Here is a 14,834-nt window from a genome sequence, read left to right as displayed (position 1 = left end):
TACGATTTCAGTGCACTTTCAATTATAAGCAACGCAATAATGCAAGACATACATTACATATTGCCTCTTCAAATTGCATCCCCCACTCCCCCCGCCCCAACCCTCACTTTGTTTAGATCATGTTCTCCATAACATGATACTCATTTCGGTGAGTGATTATCCCTCCTTGCTTTCCTCTCCCTGTGGGTGGCGGAGTGCGAAGCGACGGCACGTCAGTTCGTGTTCTGTGGGAAACGATCTAGGAGACACCTGTCCCAGGTAATAGCTCATTCTCTGTGTGCGCCGCCCTCGCGACAAGCACCTGCTTCTCATCCTTCCTTTTTTAGTTTTTTCTACAATTCTCTTTTTTGAACCTTCCTCAGGCATGATAACAGCAGTGGAGAAACACTTGTTCCTACAGTAAGAGGTCTTTGGAAGTAGTGAAATTAGTCCCCGATCAAAAACGGCCTTTTTCTAGTGGACTTGGATAGACTTGAGTGGCTTTTCTCTTGTCGCAGCCCACGCTGGAATCATTAGGTGACTCACCACACGAGCACACATTGCATAGCACAGCTCAGAACATCCAAGTGAAAGCACATAAAAATATGCATGAGCAAATAAAATAAAAAATCCAGAGATGAACAATTTAATGGACTGTAATGGACTGCATTCCTCTTTGGGTCGCTGTTCTCTTTTCCCTCTCTCTTTGGGAAATCAACAGAAATGTGGATTAAACCTTTTAGTCATTTTGGATAGACTGCCATTAGAGACCTGTTCTCCCATGATTAGTTTCTCTCATCTGTCTATAATGTATGCATATTGGAAGCAACATCTTAAGCTAATGTAGTGCTGTTGGAAAGTGCATCTGGAGGAGTTTGATTTGGACAAGCTGACTTCTTATGCACTGCTGACATAAAACCCCCTTGGGTGGGATCATTTTTGGCTATGGCAGGGAGGGGGGGGGGGGCTGGGGGCTGAGCCAGGAAAAGAGCAGACGCTCTGAGCCTGAGAGAGAGGCTAATATATGTTCTTAAAGAACCCTTAAAACAAACATCCATCAGGGAGGAAAGGGGTTTTTCACTCTCATGTCTTCATATGTCAACTGCCCCTTTGAGATAGGGCGAGAAGGATACGCTTATGGTAAAGTCTGCAGAAATCATGACGTTACAGATGGTTCTGGATTGCAGGCTGACAGTGCACGGCTTTCTGCCTCCATCCGCCGTTTGGAGAGCGCACTGGTGACCCGTGTTTGATCAAACATTGCATGTGCTGTTAGGTGTTGCTGTATCAACTCTGACTCTCTGATTGGTAACAATTCAAATAAAAGAGATGTTCTGTTCCGATTGGAGATTAAACTCAAAGGTGGTTGCTCACTGCAGCTCAGTCGCCAGGAGAAAATAGTTTCTGCTAAACCACAGATACGTTGAATGTATTTTTTGGATTAGATCAGAGCAAGTGTTGAAGTGAGAAGCCGCTATTATAAGTCAACCTTATGTAAGAAGGTCCGCTTTTTTATGTATTTACGGTATAGTTACGGTTGTTCGTTATGTTTATGAACCTGAACTAGTCTTGTTGCCGAAACCTAACAAACGTTAACCACGTGACATTGTGCGTTTCTGCAAGCACGATACGAGGCTGATCTAAAACACATTCACAAGACGTATTTTGGTTCAGAAACATCCAGGTTAAACGCATCTCGTTTACAGAAACCTCCAATGCCAACATTGTTTCTGATGACTGGGTTGCTCACATCAGTCTTGATATAATAGTCTAATGCTGTTCAATATTGCAACAGTAATTACTAACAAGTTGATAATACAGTGTTTCTTCATTGAGACAATGCTAGCCTGCAGCGCCCTGGAACACCTGCTGTGATTCTGACTATGAGAAAAGACCATGAATTTCAGAGAAGCACAGCCTGTCTGAACACACACACTAGAGGACACCGCAGACACACAGAGAGGGGGAGAGAGAGAGGGAGATTTTACGTGGCCAACAAAAGAGGGAGGGCTGTGAAAGAGAGAATGGAAACATTGCCACGTTGACCCTCATCTTTGAAAACAGATGATTTACTCCAGAAAACTATGAAAATAACCAAAGATTACGTTTCTCATGTACTGCTCCTTAGACAAAAAAATAATGGGAGACGGAACAGGAAGGTTTAAACACTGTCGAAAACAATCAGTAGGGTGAAATTACAGGGGTTTTTTTGCACATTTGGCGAACAGATGTTATTCCAGGTCGTCATCCCGTCGCTCTGCTACAATGTGGGATGCATCAGCGGGAGGAAAAGAATGTGTGAGCGACAGCATCACTGCTTTGTGCGCATCCTTGGAAATCCACTCCAGGCCATAATAGGTCTATTATGTTGTGATAGAATTTATGTATTTTTAGCCTTATCATGGAATGTTCCATGGTACATGTATTGTGTGACAGTATAGGCATTTTTTTCTGCCGATGGATCACAAAAAGCATATCATTGTACTATGTTTATACAGTATAAAATACAATGTAAGTAAAAGAAAGAAACAAAACAACTGAGGAGTGTGTCTGTATCTGTTATTGTGTGGTGAAGAATGTGATGCATATGTAACAGGAACATAATAGACTCTTTTTGCTCTGAATTAAACGACAAGGACAGCTATTCATTCTCCTCTAATCAGAAGGACATTTCAGGATATGAACTGCTTCTATAATGCCTCCGTTCCAGCATGCATTGCTAAAGAGCACCCTGGGCGGTTAACTTTTGTTCATCCTATGTAAGCAGAGTATATAAATGTAGAGCCTCCAGTTCACTTGATTTGGATGTCTGTTGACATGGAAAACCTGCACAACAAAAATGTAAAGACCATGTAAACTCCCCACAAAAAGGATTGTTGCTCTGATCAGGAGGATCTGAATTAGTCGAATGAATGCCATCCGAGGTAAAAGAACAGGAAAGACAATGTTTCTGAAAAGGAAAAAAAATACACACACAGTTTATCGCTATAAGGAGAAAAAAAATCGATTGGATCTTATCAGTGGGCAGCAGTGAGAGGCAGAGATAAGGGAGCCGCAGGGGGAGAAATTGGCTGCTGATCTCAGACAGCATGCATGCTGCATGGGCCATTGAGCAACTGAGGTGGGGGTGGGGATGTGTGTATTATTCTCAATATACTTTGAAGATTATTGCTGGGCCCTTCATGCACATGGAATTTTTTTTTTCTTTTTTGGAAATGCATCATTTGCTAATTTGCGTGCGCATATAATTGTTCCGCTGCTAAAAAGGGTACAGGCAGTTCCACTGCAGGATGTGGAAGTCCGCTCTTTGATAGGTAGACATCACTCAAAGATGCAAGTCCCCTCTTGGCAATTTCTTTAAAAACGAATTAAAAAGCACATTTGCAGTAATATTCTGGGGAAAGACCTTGAAAGTAAATTTGCAATTTCTTTTTTGTTTTTTTTTAATTACCAGAAACAGAAGACCACACTTGGTTTGACCAGCATGACAGTCCACTGTTGGTAATCCATTTGCAGTCTGTGTCCCAGTGAGTGAGGCCCCATTATGAGGCTGACGCGTGGGCCTCCTCGCTTTAGACTTGCTGAACCATAATCAGCTCCTTAACAGCGGCTGACTTGTTTGCCCAAATAAATCTCTCTACCCCATCACGTGCACACACACCTACACACACACACACACACACACACACACACACACACACACACACACACACACACACACACACACACACACACACACACACACACACACATACAGACACACACACACTCAAAGTCTAATACAACTGCCCTGCAACGAATCCCAGCCTTGCGGTAGTTATAATGTTGTTTCAGTGTTTGCTCAGAGGCAGTACTTTGTGGTGGTGTTAGATTGTACTGACAGGTGTTTCTTTGGGTTTGTTAGACACATTTATATTAATGAAGGTAGACTAAATATTCGAGAAAGTAAACACAACCTCTCAAAATAATGTGATATTATTGAACAAACTACAGGTCCCAAAAGGACATTTAACGCCTCTGTCAAATGATTTTTAAAATGACTAATTTTCACTCACTCCGCTCTGTAAAGCAGAGGCAAGTGCAGGGTCAGAAGATAATTCTCTGAGCGTTTGTCACCACGATCTATCCCCTTTCACATTACCTGTAGTCGATTCATGGTTAGGGTAACAAATATTGATTATAGCAGCCTCAACAAAAGGGCACCATAGACCGCTGCCTCTAAAAAATGACCATAAAGTTGATTCAACCAAAATAATTTTCAACAAAACTGATCACTGTGACCTTCATGAAGGTAAGCGTTACTGCAGGGCTGTAGTGTTAGACTGCATTAGTTTCACTATTGCTAATGTATTAGCTCATCTGATGACGTCCAGCATGCTCAATGCACTTTGTCAAGTTAAGTAATACAATACAACTGGCCAACCAAGTTCCTAATTATTTTCATGGTGATAGTCTGTTGCTGCAATATGCAAGTCTGCACGGTGCATTTAAACTAATATTCACATTTATTTATACTACACCTAATCTTAGCATTATTATTTGCATATTGTGCTAGTATGCATATTTTACATTTCTTCCACATTTTCCATATGTATTTATATTGTAGAATAATGCACATATTTTACCATTTCTTATTGATATTTTCTCATAATTTCTCTATGTCAGATGTTTTCATTCTAGAATGGGAGCAACTACTACCAAATTTAGCTCCGATGATCAATACAGTATTTCCGGTTCTGATTCTGGGATTTATTGTTTCATTGCTGGAGAGAGGGCAGTTTGTCTCAAAGCTTGCTGCTGTATTTACAAACTACCCCTTGAAGAAGGGTGCTTCATTCAGCTGTGATTTCGACTACAAACTGGGAAACTGGGGAAAGTATAGGAGCCCGATTGGAACTGGGCCGAGCTCTGCTGCATCAATTACTGACCCATCTAACAACCCAACCTAAATACTAAAACATGTGGAGCCATGTGCCTGCACACTACTTCCCATGGCGCTTGGAATGTCAAACTTTTATTAGACAATATATGAGAATAAAACCGTGCTGTGACAAATTTGCTTCCTCGCTTTTACACTGAAACCAGCAGGTTGTCTCACGTGTCAGTGCGTCACTGTACCCACCGTTGCACGTTTTCCCATTGTGCGAGGCGCAGACCCAGTCGTGGCACTGGCAGCGCGGACCGTAGAACTTCCCTGGCTCCGTGGCCAAGCAGGTGCAGATGCCGCAGTCGCAGTTGCCCCTCCCGCTGCAGATCCTGCCATCGGGTGTGCGGCAGCGGCGCAGAGACGATTCTGTGGACAGCTTACACACACCACCCACCTGGCTGGGGAAAAAGAGAGGTCAGTTGTTATCCAGCTTTGAAAACTATGGAGGTCAAGGATCAAGTGTAAAGCCATCTGTGCCCGTTTGAAATACGACCACATCTGAGCGAAAACACCTTTGCTCAGACATGTCTACCTTTAAACATCCCAAGGGATCTGTTGAGGATATTTGGTGGGTAAAGTAATCATATGATGGATACGAACAGTCATCTATCTAATGCAGGGGTGCCCAATACGTCGATCGCGGAAGTAGTGCGGGTAGATCGCATGCCATTAAAAAAAAATTAGATGTCCGCATGGCATTTGCCACTTGATTTTCTAACACATGGGTCACCAGGTATGCGCGGTCAACCTAATTCGTTAGCCTTCCAATTTATTTCTACTAAAGAAGCTAAAGCTGTCGCGCCATGATTTGGGAAACTTCCAAAACCTCGCGTCAGAACTGGAGACTCAGCGGAAGGCATGTGCGTAACTTGACATTGCGCGCTACACAGAGCAGATTGACAAGTGTCTGTCAGAGTTTGACAAACGCTTTCGAGACTTTGCTTTACTCAAGCCAGTTGCTACACTCATGTGCTGCACATTTCGGGAAGATATTGAGGTTTGACAGTGGGACAGCCCTAAACCCTCACGGACTTTGCGGGAATGTGAATCATAGCATCATAGTGTGTTCTATACACTTTGTTCGTTCATCAATCATTTATTTTCATTCACGTCAGTAAGTCCCTGAGGGTTCAGAGTTTAAGGCTTTAGGGGGGACATTGGGATTGGGCCATTGCACCTGAGGGGGGGCGTGTCCTTTTCAGGCAGGAGCACTTGTACTGTCCTCTCTGCCTCAGGTGTGATCACGTCACCTACTGATGGGAACTTGTGACAAATGGTGAAACCAGTTTCATTGCTTCACTGTTTCTTTTTTTGTCACCTGTATCATAACTTGAGCATAACATGAAATTGATTTTCCTTCCATTTGTTGGTATTTCAACTGCAACATCATGGAGGAAAAAAGTCTGAGATGAAGAATAGTGGGAAGAGTGTAACTCCTCAGAAGACATGTTTGGATCTACATAAAGAAAAAACAAACATCTTGGAAACACACACACAAAACAGAATGTGAAGGATTAAAGGAATTATTCACCCAGAAAATGACCATTTGTATATTACTCACCCTTTGTCACCTTGAATAAAATGTTGTTTGAACTTTCTGTCTCCCTCTCATGCCTCCACTTTGAACGAAGAATCAAAGAACTGAATTCTCATGAAAATGTTTCACATCAACCTTGTATCACGCTTGCAGAAACACACACTGACACAGGTTTAACTTTGTGAAACGGTTGGTTAGGGTTTAGGCAACAAAACTACTTGGTTAGGTTAGAAAAAAGACAATGGTTATTCTTGGAATAATTATGAAGCAACAAAATGTTACGTAAATAGCAACGTTGCGCAACAAGCCCAGAGTCAATGTTTGCTTACGGTTTCACACAGGATACGAACAGCTGTCTCCTGGGTAAAAGTCCTGTTTGTTTGACCATTCGACCCGTACCAACCAGACTATGCAGATTTATTTGCTCATCCATTATACTCATTATTATGCGACGTAAGTTCCAATAACCTCCATATTACGTCACTTTCGTTGGACTGAATGCAAAAACTTTGAGAGAAATGAAGGAACAAACTAAGTTTTCTCCTCCAAGGTAACACACAGTGAGTAATTGATGTACAAACAGTCATTTTGTGGGTGTAGTATTCCTTTAAGCTAATAAATCAAAGAAATCAAATCAGACAGAAACAGCTTCACATTCATCAAACTCCAGCAGCTGGTGCATGGGCTTTGCTTTTACTCTACGGGAACTCCTTGTGAGATTTGTTTCATTTGGATGCTGTCTGACATTCTTTTTCTAATCCTGCCCTCGCAAAACTGTGCAGTTTGGGAGAAGTAGACACATTTCAAACAGATCAAGTGTTCCTAACCCTCCCATTGAAATTAAATAAAGAATGTGGGTGTTCCATGTGTCATGGGGAGGTTATACAACTTCCATTTCACATGGTCTTTTTGGGCTTGACCGCGTTCCTCTGCTCAGCAGCCGATTGAATTTTGAATGCATCTGTATATCAGGATGAGCCTTTTCCCCTGATGACTTTCAGCAGTCACTAAGAAGTTTACTCAGTAGTGAGCAGTAAAATGAGATTTTAGACACTTACCAATCAACATTTTTCGTCGTCATTGTGTTGAGTATGAGAATGGTGATTTTCTCATCTACAACAGCATTGCATTGTGGGATTGTTAGCAGAAAGTAGTCAACATGCCAGGGACACTATTTTTTCATTCCAGTGTTGAGGGCATGATACGTTTTCAATTGGGACACGAAAATAAAACTGCGCACAGTAAATATCGTGTTCTTTTTCACTGCCCTTGTCTCTGTCATCCACTATTTTTACGTTGCCCCACCATGCTTTTAGCACTTATTTCAAATTAATTGGCAAATTGAAGATGCCACCGGAGAAGTAAGGGTTGCACCACAACATGGTGAACCAGGTGAGTGCATGACAACCTCTTTTTTCTATCCGGCACGTATGTTTAAGCAAGACATTCGTAGCCCTCCATCTGGTCTCAAAATACTTCCTACTGAGTGCAAGGTAATGGAGAGGGCTGCTGTGCGCCTGTCAGTCACCCAGATTGTGTCAGAAATCCTTCACTCATTCACGACTCCCCACCACTATCTCGTGACAAAATGAAAGAAACACTTTCTGACACTTTGGTCATTTTCTCTGCACCGTTAATTCCGTCATTACTGTTGTGCAATTCAAATGTGCCAGATCACCAGCAGCTGGTATGGATCACCAGCCGCTGCATAATAAATACCAGCACGTATTTGTTGCAATAAATACATTTTGCAAGCTATTTTGTTGACTTGCTTTTTAGCTCAATGCTCGGAGTGAATGTATGTTCCACCTGGTAAACATTGATGCAGCATATATTCACAATATAAAATAAAAGCCCTATACTCGGGCTTTTATTGTGAAAGGTACAACAACGGAAGAAGTAAAACGGGCCGAGCTTCTGTTGCCAATTTGGGGGCCATGAGCATATTTTCCCAAATGAATAAACAGAAAATAAAGTTTGTGTTACGATGCACCGCTCTGCTCGCATTACATTTATTAATTTCGCGCCTCAACTCATGGATTTGTTTGAATCACGCTGCCCTCCCTCCTTTCGTCCATCTGCCATATTTCCCTCAGCGCAATGCATGATGATGAATAGTACTCTGTTGGTGACCATCGTTGTCTAATATTTTCACGATGCATTGTGAGATACTTTCAGTCTTACTGGAGTATGCTAATTGTCGCTACACATTGGGATAGCACTACAAATTGGTCCGCTATATAGAGAGTGGTGAGTGATATCAGACACAGCCGCAGAGACTCCTTCCTGTAGGGCCCCTGGCTTTCTCAAAGAAGCCATTTAAACACATTGAAGAGGTTTCCCTCAAACAGTTTCTTGCTGCTGTACCAAAGAACAACAGGTGTTATTTTCCATCAAGGATAGTGCAGCTCTTGGGAAAGAAGGAGAACATTACATTGTTTGTGTCTGCCCTGTGTGTGCTCCAGCATGTTACGTGGAACCTTGTGAAAAAGACCGTAGCAGAGGTTCTTGATGTTAATGCCACACTGCAAAGGGCTGGAATGGAATTGGGATGCAACATAACTGTTGAGGGTGGAGGCTCTTCCTATCCACTGTCTCATCTAATTTTTGTTTAACTTTAAAAGACATTTAATAAGCCTTATTTTTAGCTATTGTTTGTAGATGGTAGAGTCGAATGGCATTGGAGTGACTTTAAGGAAATTTAAGATAAAAATATATACACACATGCAGGCCTACTGATTGGTTTGCATCTTGTTTTTTAATGGCTGTGTATAGATACAAGTCTCTCAAAGTGCGATATTCATAGCGGGCGGAGAGGTGAGGTGGATGTTTTAAACAGAGACTGCTGTCCATGTCCTGTGTGAAACTAAAAGCTGACTTTGACATTTTGTCACTTCAGTTGTCAGTCAGGTGAGTAGTTGATCTCTTTAGTCACGTGACTCGAGTGAGTAGTCATGTGACTCATTTGTAAGTGAAGTTAACGTCAACCGTGCTTCTTTCTTTAACCTAATTTTCTTGCCTGAACCCAACTTTTATTTTGGAAAGACACTATGCTGTATTGACACGTTGTCCCTGTCACTTCCAAAACAGATGCTAGAGGGATACGTAGAGCGCCATAGTTTGAAGCGTATTAGCACTGACTTAGCTGTTGTGTTTGACGCATTGGGCTGAGAATGAGTTGGTATTGTAACCCTAGTTTTACAGGTGGAGCTCTCCAACCTTAATCTTGCCTCGCTAGGAAATGATTGATGTTTCGGACATCGATTGGATTGAGCATTGCATACGTATGGGAAGTGTCATGGAGCTCCCTCGCTTTGCCTGTGTTCTTAGAGCTGAGGTTACAAAACATAACCTTCCATATTGAGTGTTTCACACCTACTCGTTTTACCGCTGTCAGGTTGTTATGGCGACATACCTGGTAAACAAACAAGGTAGGAACTGTTTGGATATTCATAATTAAAACCGAGGAAAACACTATAATCACCTGGATTCTGAGGAGCTGTCGCCTCCTGTGGTAAGGATGGAAATGGGTTTGCCACTGCTGTCTAACAAATGCTATGCACTGTAGGCTCCACTGTGATATACACAATGCAATCACTAGACAGGCACGGTGCACCTGCTTAGAAAAAACACCCCAACTGCATTCGAAATTAGTTTGAATCATATGGCAACATTTACAGATCTGCTGACTCAGCCTCTACTGTAAAAGGCCTTCTTTTTTTTCGCATTTTAGCCAGTTTTCATTCTTCACACATGATTCCAATTAAATAAAATCAGTTTCATGGCTTTAACGGCTTCAGTGAATTGTTGGGGTCTGACCAAATGGCTTCAATATGTGCTGTGGACAAAGAGAATCAGGCCTGCACTTTTTCAAGCAAAGGTTTCATCCTGATTTGTAGTTTGATAAGAGCAAAGGAATTTCACACTAGGGTGTAAATTCCCCCCCCCCCCCCAAAAAAAACCATGGTAACCTGAATGCACCGCTGCAATCTCATTGGCCGAGAGCCAAGAGACTCCAGGACCCCTGTGGTTCTGGAGCTGTTCTACAAAACTACCTGCAGCCCCCACCTCAATGCTTTTTCCCTTCGACCTCGGTTGAGTTAGGGAGCACGCAACCGCTCTCTTCGCCCGGACCCCCCCGTCCAGGCCACAGACGATCCAGCTTCCCCGCCAGCGCGACGCTGGCCACGAGGAAGCCACGGCCCTTCTCCCCTCCTCAAACCCTGTCAGGTCACAAAGCCATTTCGCTGGTCGAAACGACAGTGTTCCACGCTGAGCCCACTCCGCCCGCGATAACGTATCTGCTTCAGCGATCCGTTCTCCGCTTTTTGCTTCTTTTTCTTTTGGTGCACACATTCCGGCGAAGGAAAGACGACCAAGCCTCCCTCCTTCACCGACGATTCCCGGTAAGACGCACGGACCACGCCGTCAGCCGAAGTTAGATCACCCTCCCTGCAGCGAGGCTAGATCACGTCTGCGTTTCGCTCCAGAGCGAGCTCACGCCACGACAACACAGCGCCGGCAAAGCCGCGTTGCAAGCAAGCTCCCCCTGCTCCCCCTTCCTGACGAGGAAACGGACCACGTTGCCACGAACACACTTCAACGTTGCAACGACGCATCGACAAGTAAGATTCTTGGCATCTGGGCATAGCTTAGCTTAAATTAACGTAAGTTTAATTCAGGTCATTCATTTATATGTTGATATTCCCGTGTTTTTGTGTGTTTAAGTTACTGTCGCGTGATATTGAGGTAGTGCGCAATCATTACAGAGCAGAGAAGCTCCGCTGTATTTATGAACTGCTATGACTGTTTGCTTGGAATTTATTTGATTTCTTTTCATTTGTTTTATTACACTTCGTGTAGTATTCTCTCCTCATTAAATCAGCTCTGTGAGTGAAGTGTGGAATCTCGGCTATCGTACATAACTGCTGGCAGTTCTACCGACAACGGCACGGTGTGTACGGTACGGCCAACTTCCCCATTCTCACTACAACGCGGACCGCACGCAGACGTTTGATTCATGACCCCCACCTTTGCTCTCTTTCTATCTCTGCCCCTGGGGAAACCCCGTTGAAACGATCGCCTCACAACACACGTGCTGCCCAGGCACACGTGATTACATACAGCAGTCTCACTGCCATTTTGGCCCGCGTCACTCAACTCCGCCATCTTTGTAGTTTTTAGCTGTAGTATCTTAAGGCCCCTCCCCTTTTGGCCCGCGTCACTCGACGCCGCCATCTTTGTAGTCTTTAGCGGTAGCTGTAAGACTCTCCTTCCTTTTCACCCACAGACCCACACACACACATACACACACACACACACACACAGACATACACCCTCATCCATTTTATTCATTCTTTAGTTTAGGCATATAAAATTGGATGATAATGTTTGTTGGTTGCAATATTAATTGATTTGATCATTTATTATTTTGATTTAATAAACTCTGTTATACTTTAAGGAGCAGTCGTCTGTGATTACTTGTGCATATGTATTTGATAAGACTGTATGTAGTAGCCTGTGCTCGAACTTAAAACCTTCACTGTCACTGAATGTATAGTCATATGCAGACTATTGACATTATGAGTGACTACTAATTATGAGACTTAGTTTTATCGTTTGGTTATTGGTCCCTGTTCGCAGGGTGGTGCCCCGTTGTTATTAATAATCATTAATAATTGTTACATACATCAACAATTCTATTGATGTCAAGAATTCAGTTTCTTAAATGCTGATAACCCAAACACGCTCCTTTAGTTCCCAACAGAATGATTCATGATTTTATTAAAAAGGCCAAAAAAAGTACAACAAATGATAGTTCAAAAGGTTACTAAGCGTTAACATGTATGATGTTTTTGGATTTTCCAACAAATATTTGCTCATTAAAAGATTTGGAAACACAAAATCCTCGCTCCAGCCAAGATGTCACTAAACCTTCGTGCACCAAACCCAAAGGTCACGAAAGCTGCGATAAGCAGTGTCCGAATGAAAATAAATGAATTGAAGTTGATGAAGAAAGTGCTATTCAAACGCTGAATGATGGAAACGGAGAAGCAGAGTTTCCCTCCCATGACTTGGCATGCCGAATTATTGGCAAGTAAAACAGCATAAAGAAGGGCAAACTACATGTACAGGCACTCATAAACTTCCCCACATTGCACTCTCCAAACGTTGTCTTTGTCAGCAACACTCTTTGCCTCCCTCTTCCTTCTCGCTCTGATTTCCCCAAAACAAATCAGAAAAAAACCAGAACAATAAAGCTGCGTGGAAACTCACCTCACCGATTGTAACAAAGTGTCCTCCACGGCAGAGAGCAGAATCAGAAACAATGGCACCGACATGGACTGCACCGAAACCCCAGTGTGCATGTTTAAATCCCAGAGCAACCTGAAGCAAAGTAGCTCGAAGGAATTTTCCCAAACTTTCTCGCCTTAAACGGACAGGACAGGAAGAGAGAGAGTGAGAGAGGGGACGGAGAAGGAGAGAAAGAGCAGCAGGCTGGCCCTGAACTGGCTCAATCCCTTCAGAGGCCAACAGCACTCTCCATACAAGTGCCTTTGATTAGTCTTGACTCTCAGACACAGGCCTGGGCAGGAGCCAGAGCGGGGGAAAACTGCCAAAATAAAAAAGGTTAAGTCACCAGTTTGAGATGTAATTAGAAGCAGACTGTTTTTGTATGCTTTGTTTCACCCCCTTCCTTTTCCAGATGATCTCTCTATGGTGCTGCACATTTGCGTCTATCTTTCCTTTTGCTGTAAAAGGCCGTTCCTATGAAGGCATTTCGACGTCATGATAAGAAAAGCACATGTGTGGATGATGGACATAATGATGGCTGAATCCCATTTTGGCTGATCCGGGTTCAGCGTTCTGGTATTGTGCATGCTGGCTCACTGTCACACATAGATTGGTCATAACTGACTGGGACACTTGGGTGGAAAATATTCTTTTTAGCAACACCTGTGCTTTCCATGACGAGTCAAACATGGAATCGATTTGGCTCTAAATGATGCTGCAGAAATATTAACATGCATTTCGACTCCGATCTGACAGATTTCTAATTTTAAGCATGCGTTGAATACAAAAATGTAATTTTGGTCTGCCAATCAGAGACAGTCAAGGCTCTGCCATCCAATCCGTACTAATCTTTGAGTCTTCTGAAATAGCAGTGGAGCCAGAGGAGTACCTTGCATTTGATCATACCCGTAAACAATGTATGAAGCACTGCGGGAGCTTAAATGGTCAGTCCTCCAGCCAAGTGTCTCTGACTGAATTAGAGCATTGGTCAGCAATTTTATATATTGTAGGGGCGCAGCTCACCAGAAACGGAGGGCAAAATCCTGAATTGAGGCGCAACTTTCTTCGCAAATTAAGTCTTCGCTTAAGATTTTGTAGTTATATCATTGAAATCATCAGGGCAATTGTCCCCCACCAAACCAACACCCGCCTGCTGGTCGGGGGCATGGCTAACTAGTGGGCAAAAACATGTTTCATCACATTATTTAAATGAGAGGAGAACAAATCACGACACTATGGTGACAGACAGAGAGACAGACAGACACCTGGCAAAGTACTCAAAACCACTTCAGTGGTAGTTCATTTGGATGACTCACAAATACTCACAAGGTGAAAACAATAGTGGCCACACACTGTCATGACTGGTAAACACAGCATGTCACCTCACTTCAGAATCACCTTACGACCACAGTAGTTGGTTTACTATGATTTTTTTTACGCGACTCCTGCCTTTAATATAATGCTTCCTCCAGACAACGGTCTGCACATTCTGTACTCTGGCAGCATTCAAACTGCATGCAGGATACAAGCGCAGGCCAAAGCAAGGGGGGAAAAAGCCTATACAGCTATACGTCAGCGACACACAGCAGGCTGAAGTGAAACTTTCATCACCTTTCATACCACAGGGTACACTGCTCTGAGTTGACCTGACAGCACTGCACTTAGCTCAATGATTTATGAGGGCTCCAATCAAAAGGTATGCACAGAAGACATCAGGCTGGCAGGGAGGGATCCCTCTCCCTGGAGGGACAGACATGCAACAGACATGGTGTGTACACAATAACAGAATAAAAAACAGTACAGACAATCCAAATGATCAAAAATACACAAACATATATTAAGAATTTACGGATAATTCATGATATTGAGGGCCAGCATTTAGAAGAAAGAGAAAAATAATACATTTTTCATACAATACTGTTTCACTGTTTTTGTGATAACGGAGGTGTCAGTCTGCCACAATATATATAATTACAGTAATAAAACAATTGGGGCAAATAAAAGTATTTGGGAGGTTGCTGTGATGCAGCAACTCAAGGGACCTTCGACTGTTACCATGGAGACGGCCGCGCGCTTCCGCTGCATGCGCTGGTGCTG

The 14,834-nt window shown here is 43.0% G+C and overlaps 1 protein-coding gene across 2 annotated transcripts in view; it reads right to left on the bottom strand.

Annotated features, from left to right (window-relative positions):
- itgbl1 (integrin, beta-like 1) overlaps positions 1-12,984 on the bottom strand; it is a 60,667-nt gene extending 47,683 nt beyond the window's left edge. The window contains exons 1-2 of one of the 2 annotated variants that reach the window (XM_079277149.1): positions 12,725-12,984; positions 5,102-5,300 (exon numbers count right to left, since the gene is read on the bottom strand). In XM_079277149.1, the coding sequence (XP_079133275.1) occupies positions 5,102-5,300; positions 12,725-12,811 (286 nt within the window). In that variant the 5' untranslated portion in view covers positions 12,812-12,984. Of the gene's footprint in view, positions 1-5,101; positions 5,305-12,719 lie in introns of both variants that reach the window. The other variant, XM_079277148.1, reaches the window with a different exon arrangement.
- Between the last annotated feature and the right edge of the window lie 1,850 nt (positions 12,985-14,834).

This window comes from Melanostigma gelatinosum (genome assembly GCF_949748355.1).
Source record: "Melanostigma gelatinosum genome assembly, chromosome: 10".
Classification (NCBI taxonomy): Eukaryota; Metazoa; Chordata; class Actinopteri; order Perciformes; family Zoarcidae; genus Melanostigma; species Melanostigma gelatinosum.
The sequence above is the reverse complement of the archived record's forward strand: the minus strand, read 5'-3'. Positions and strand labels throughout refer to the sequence as shown.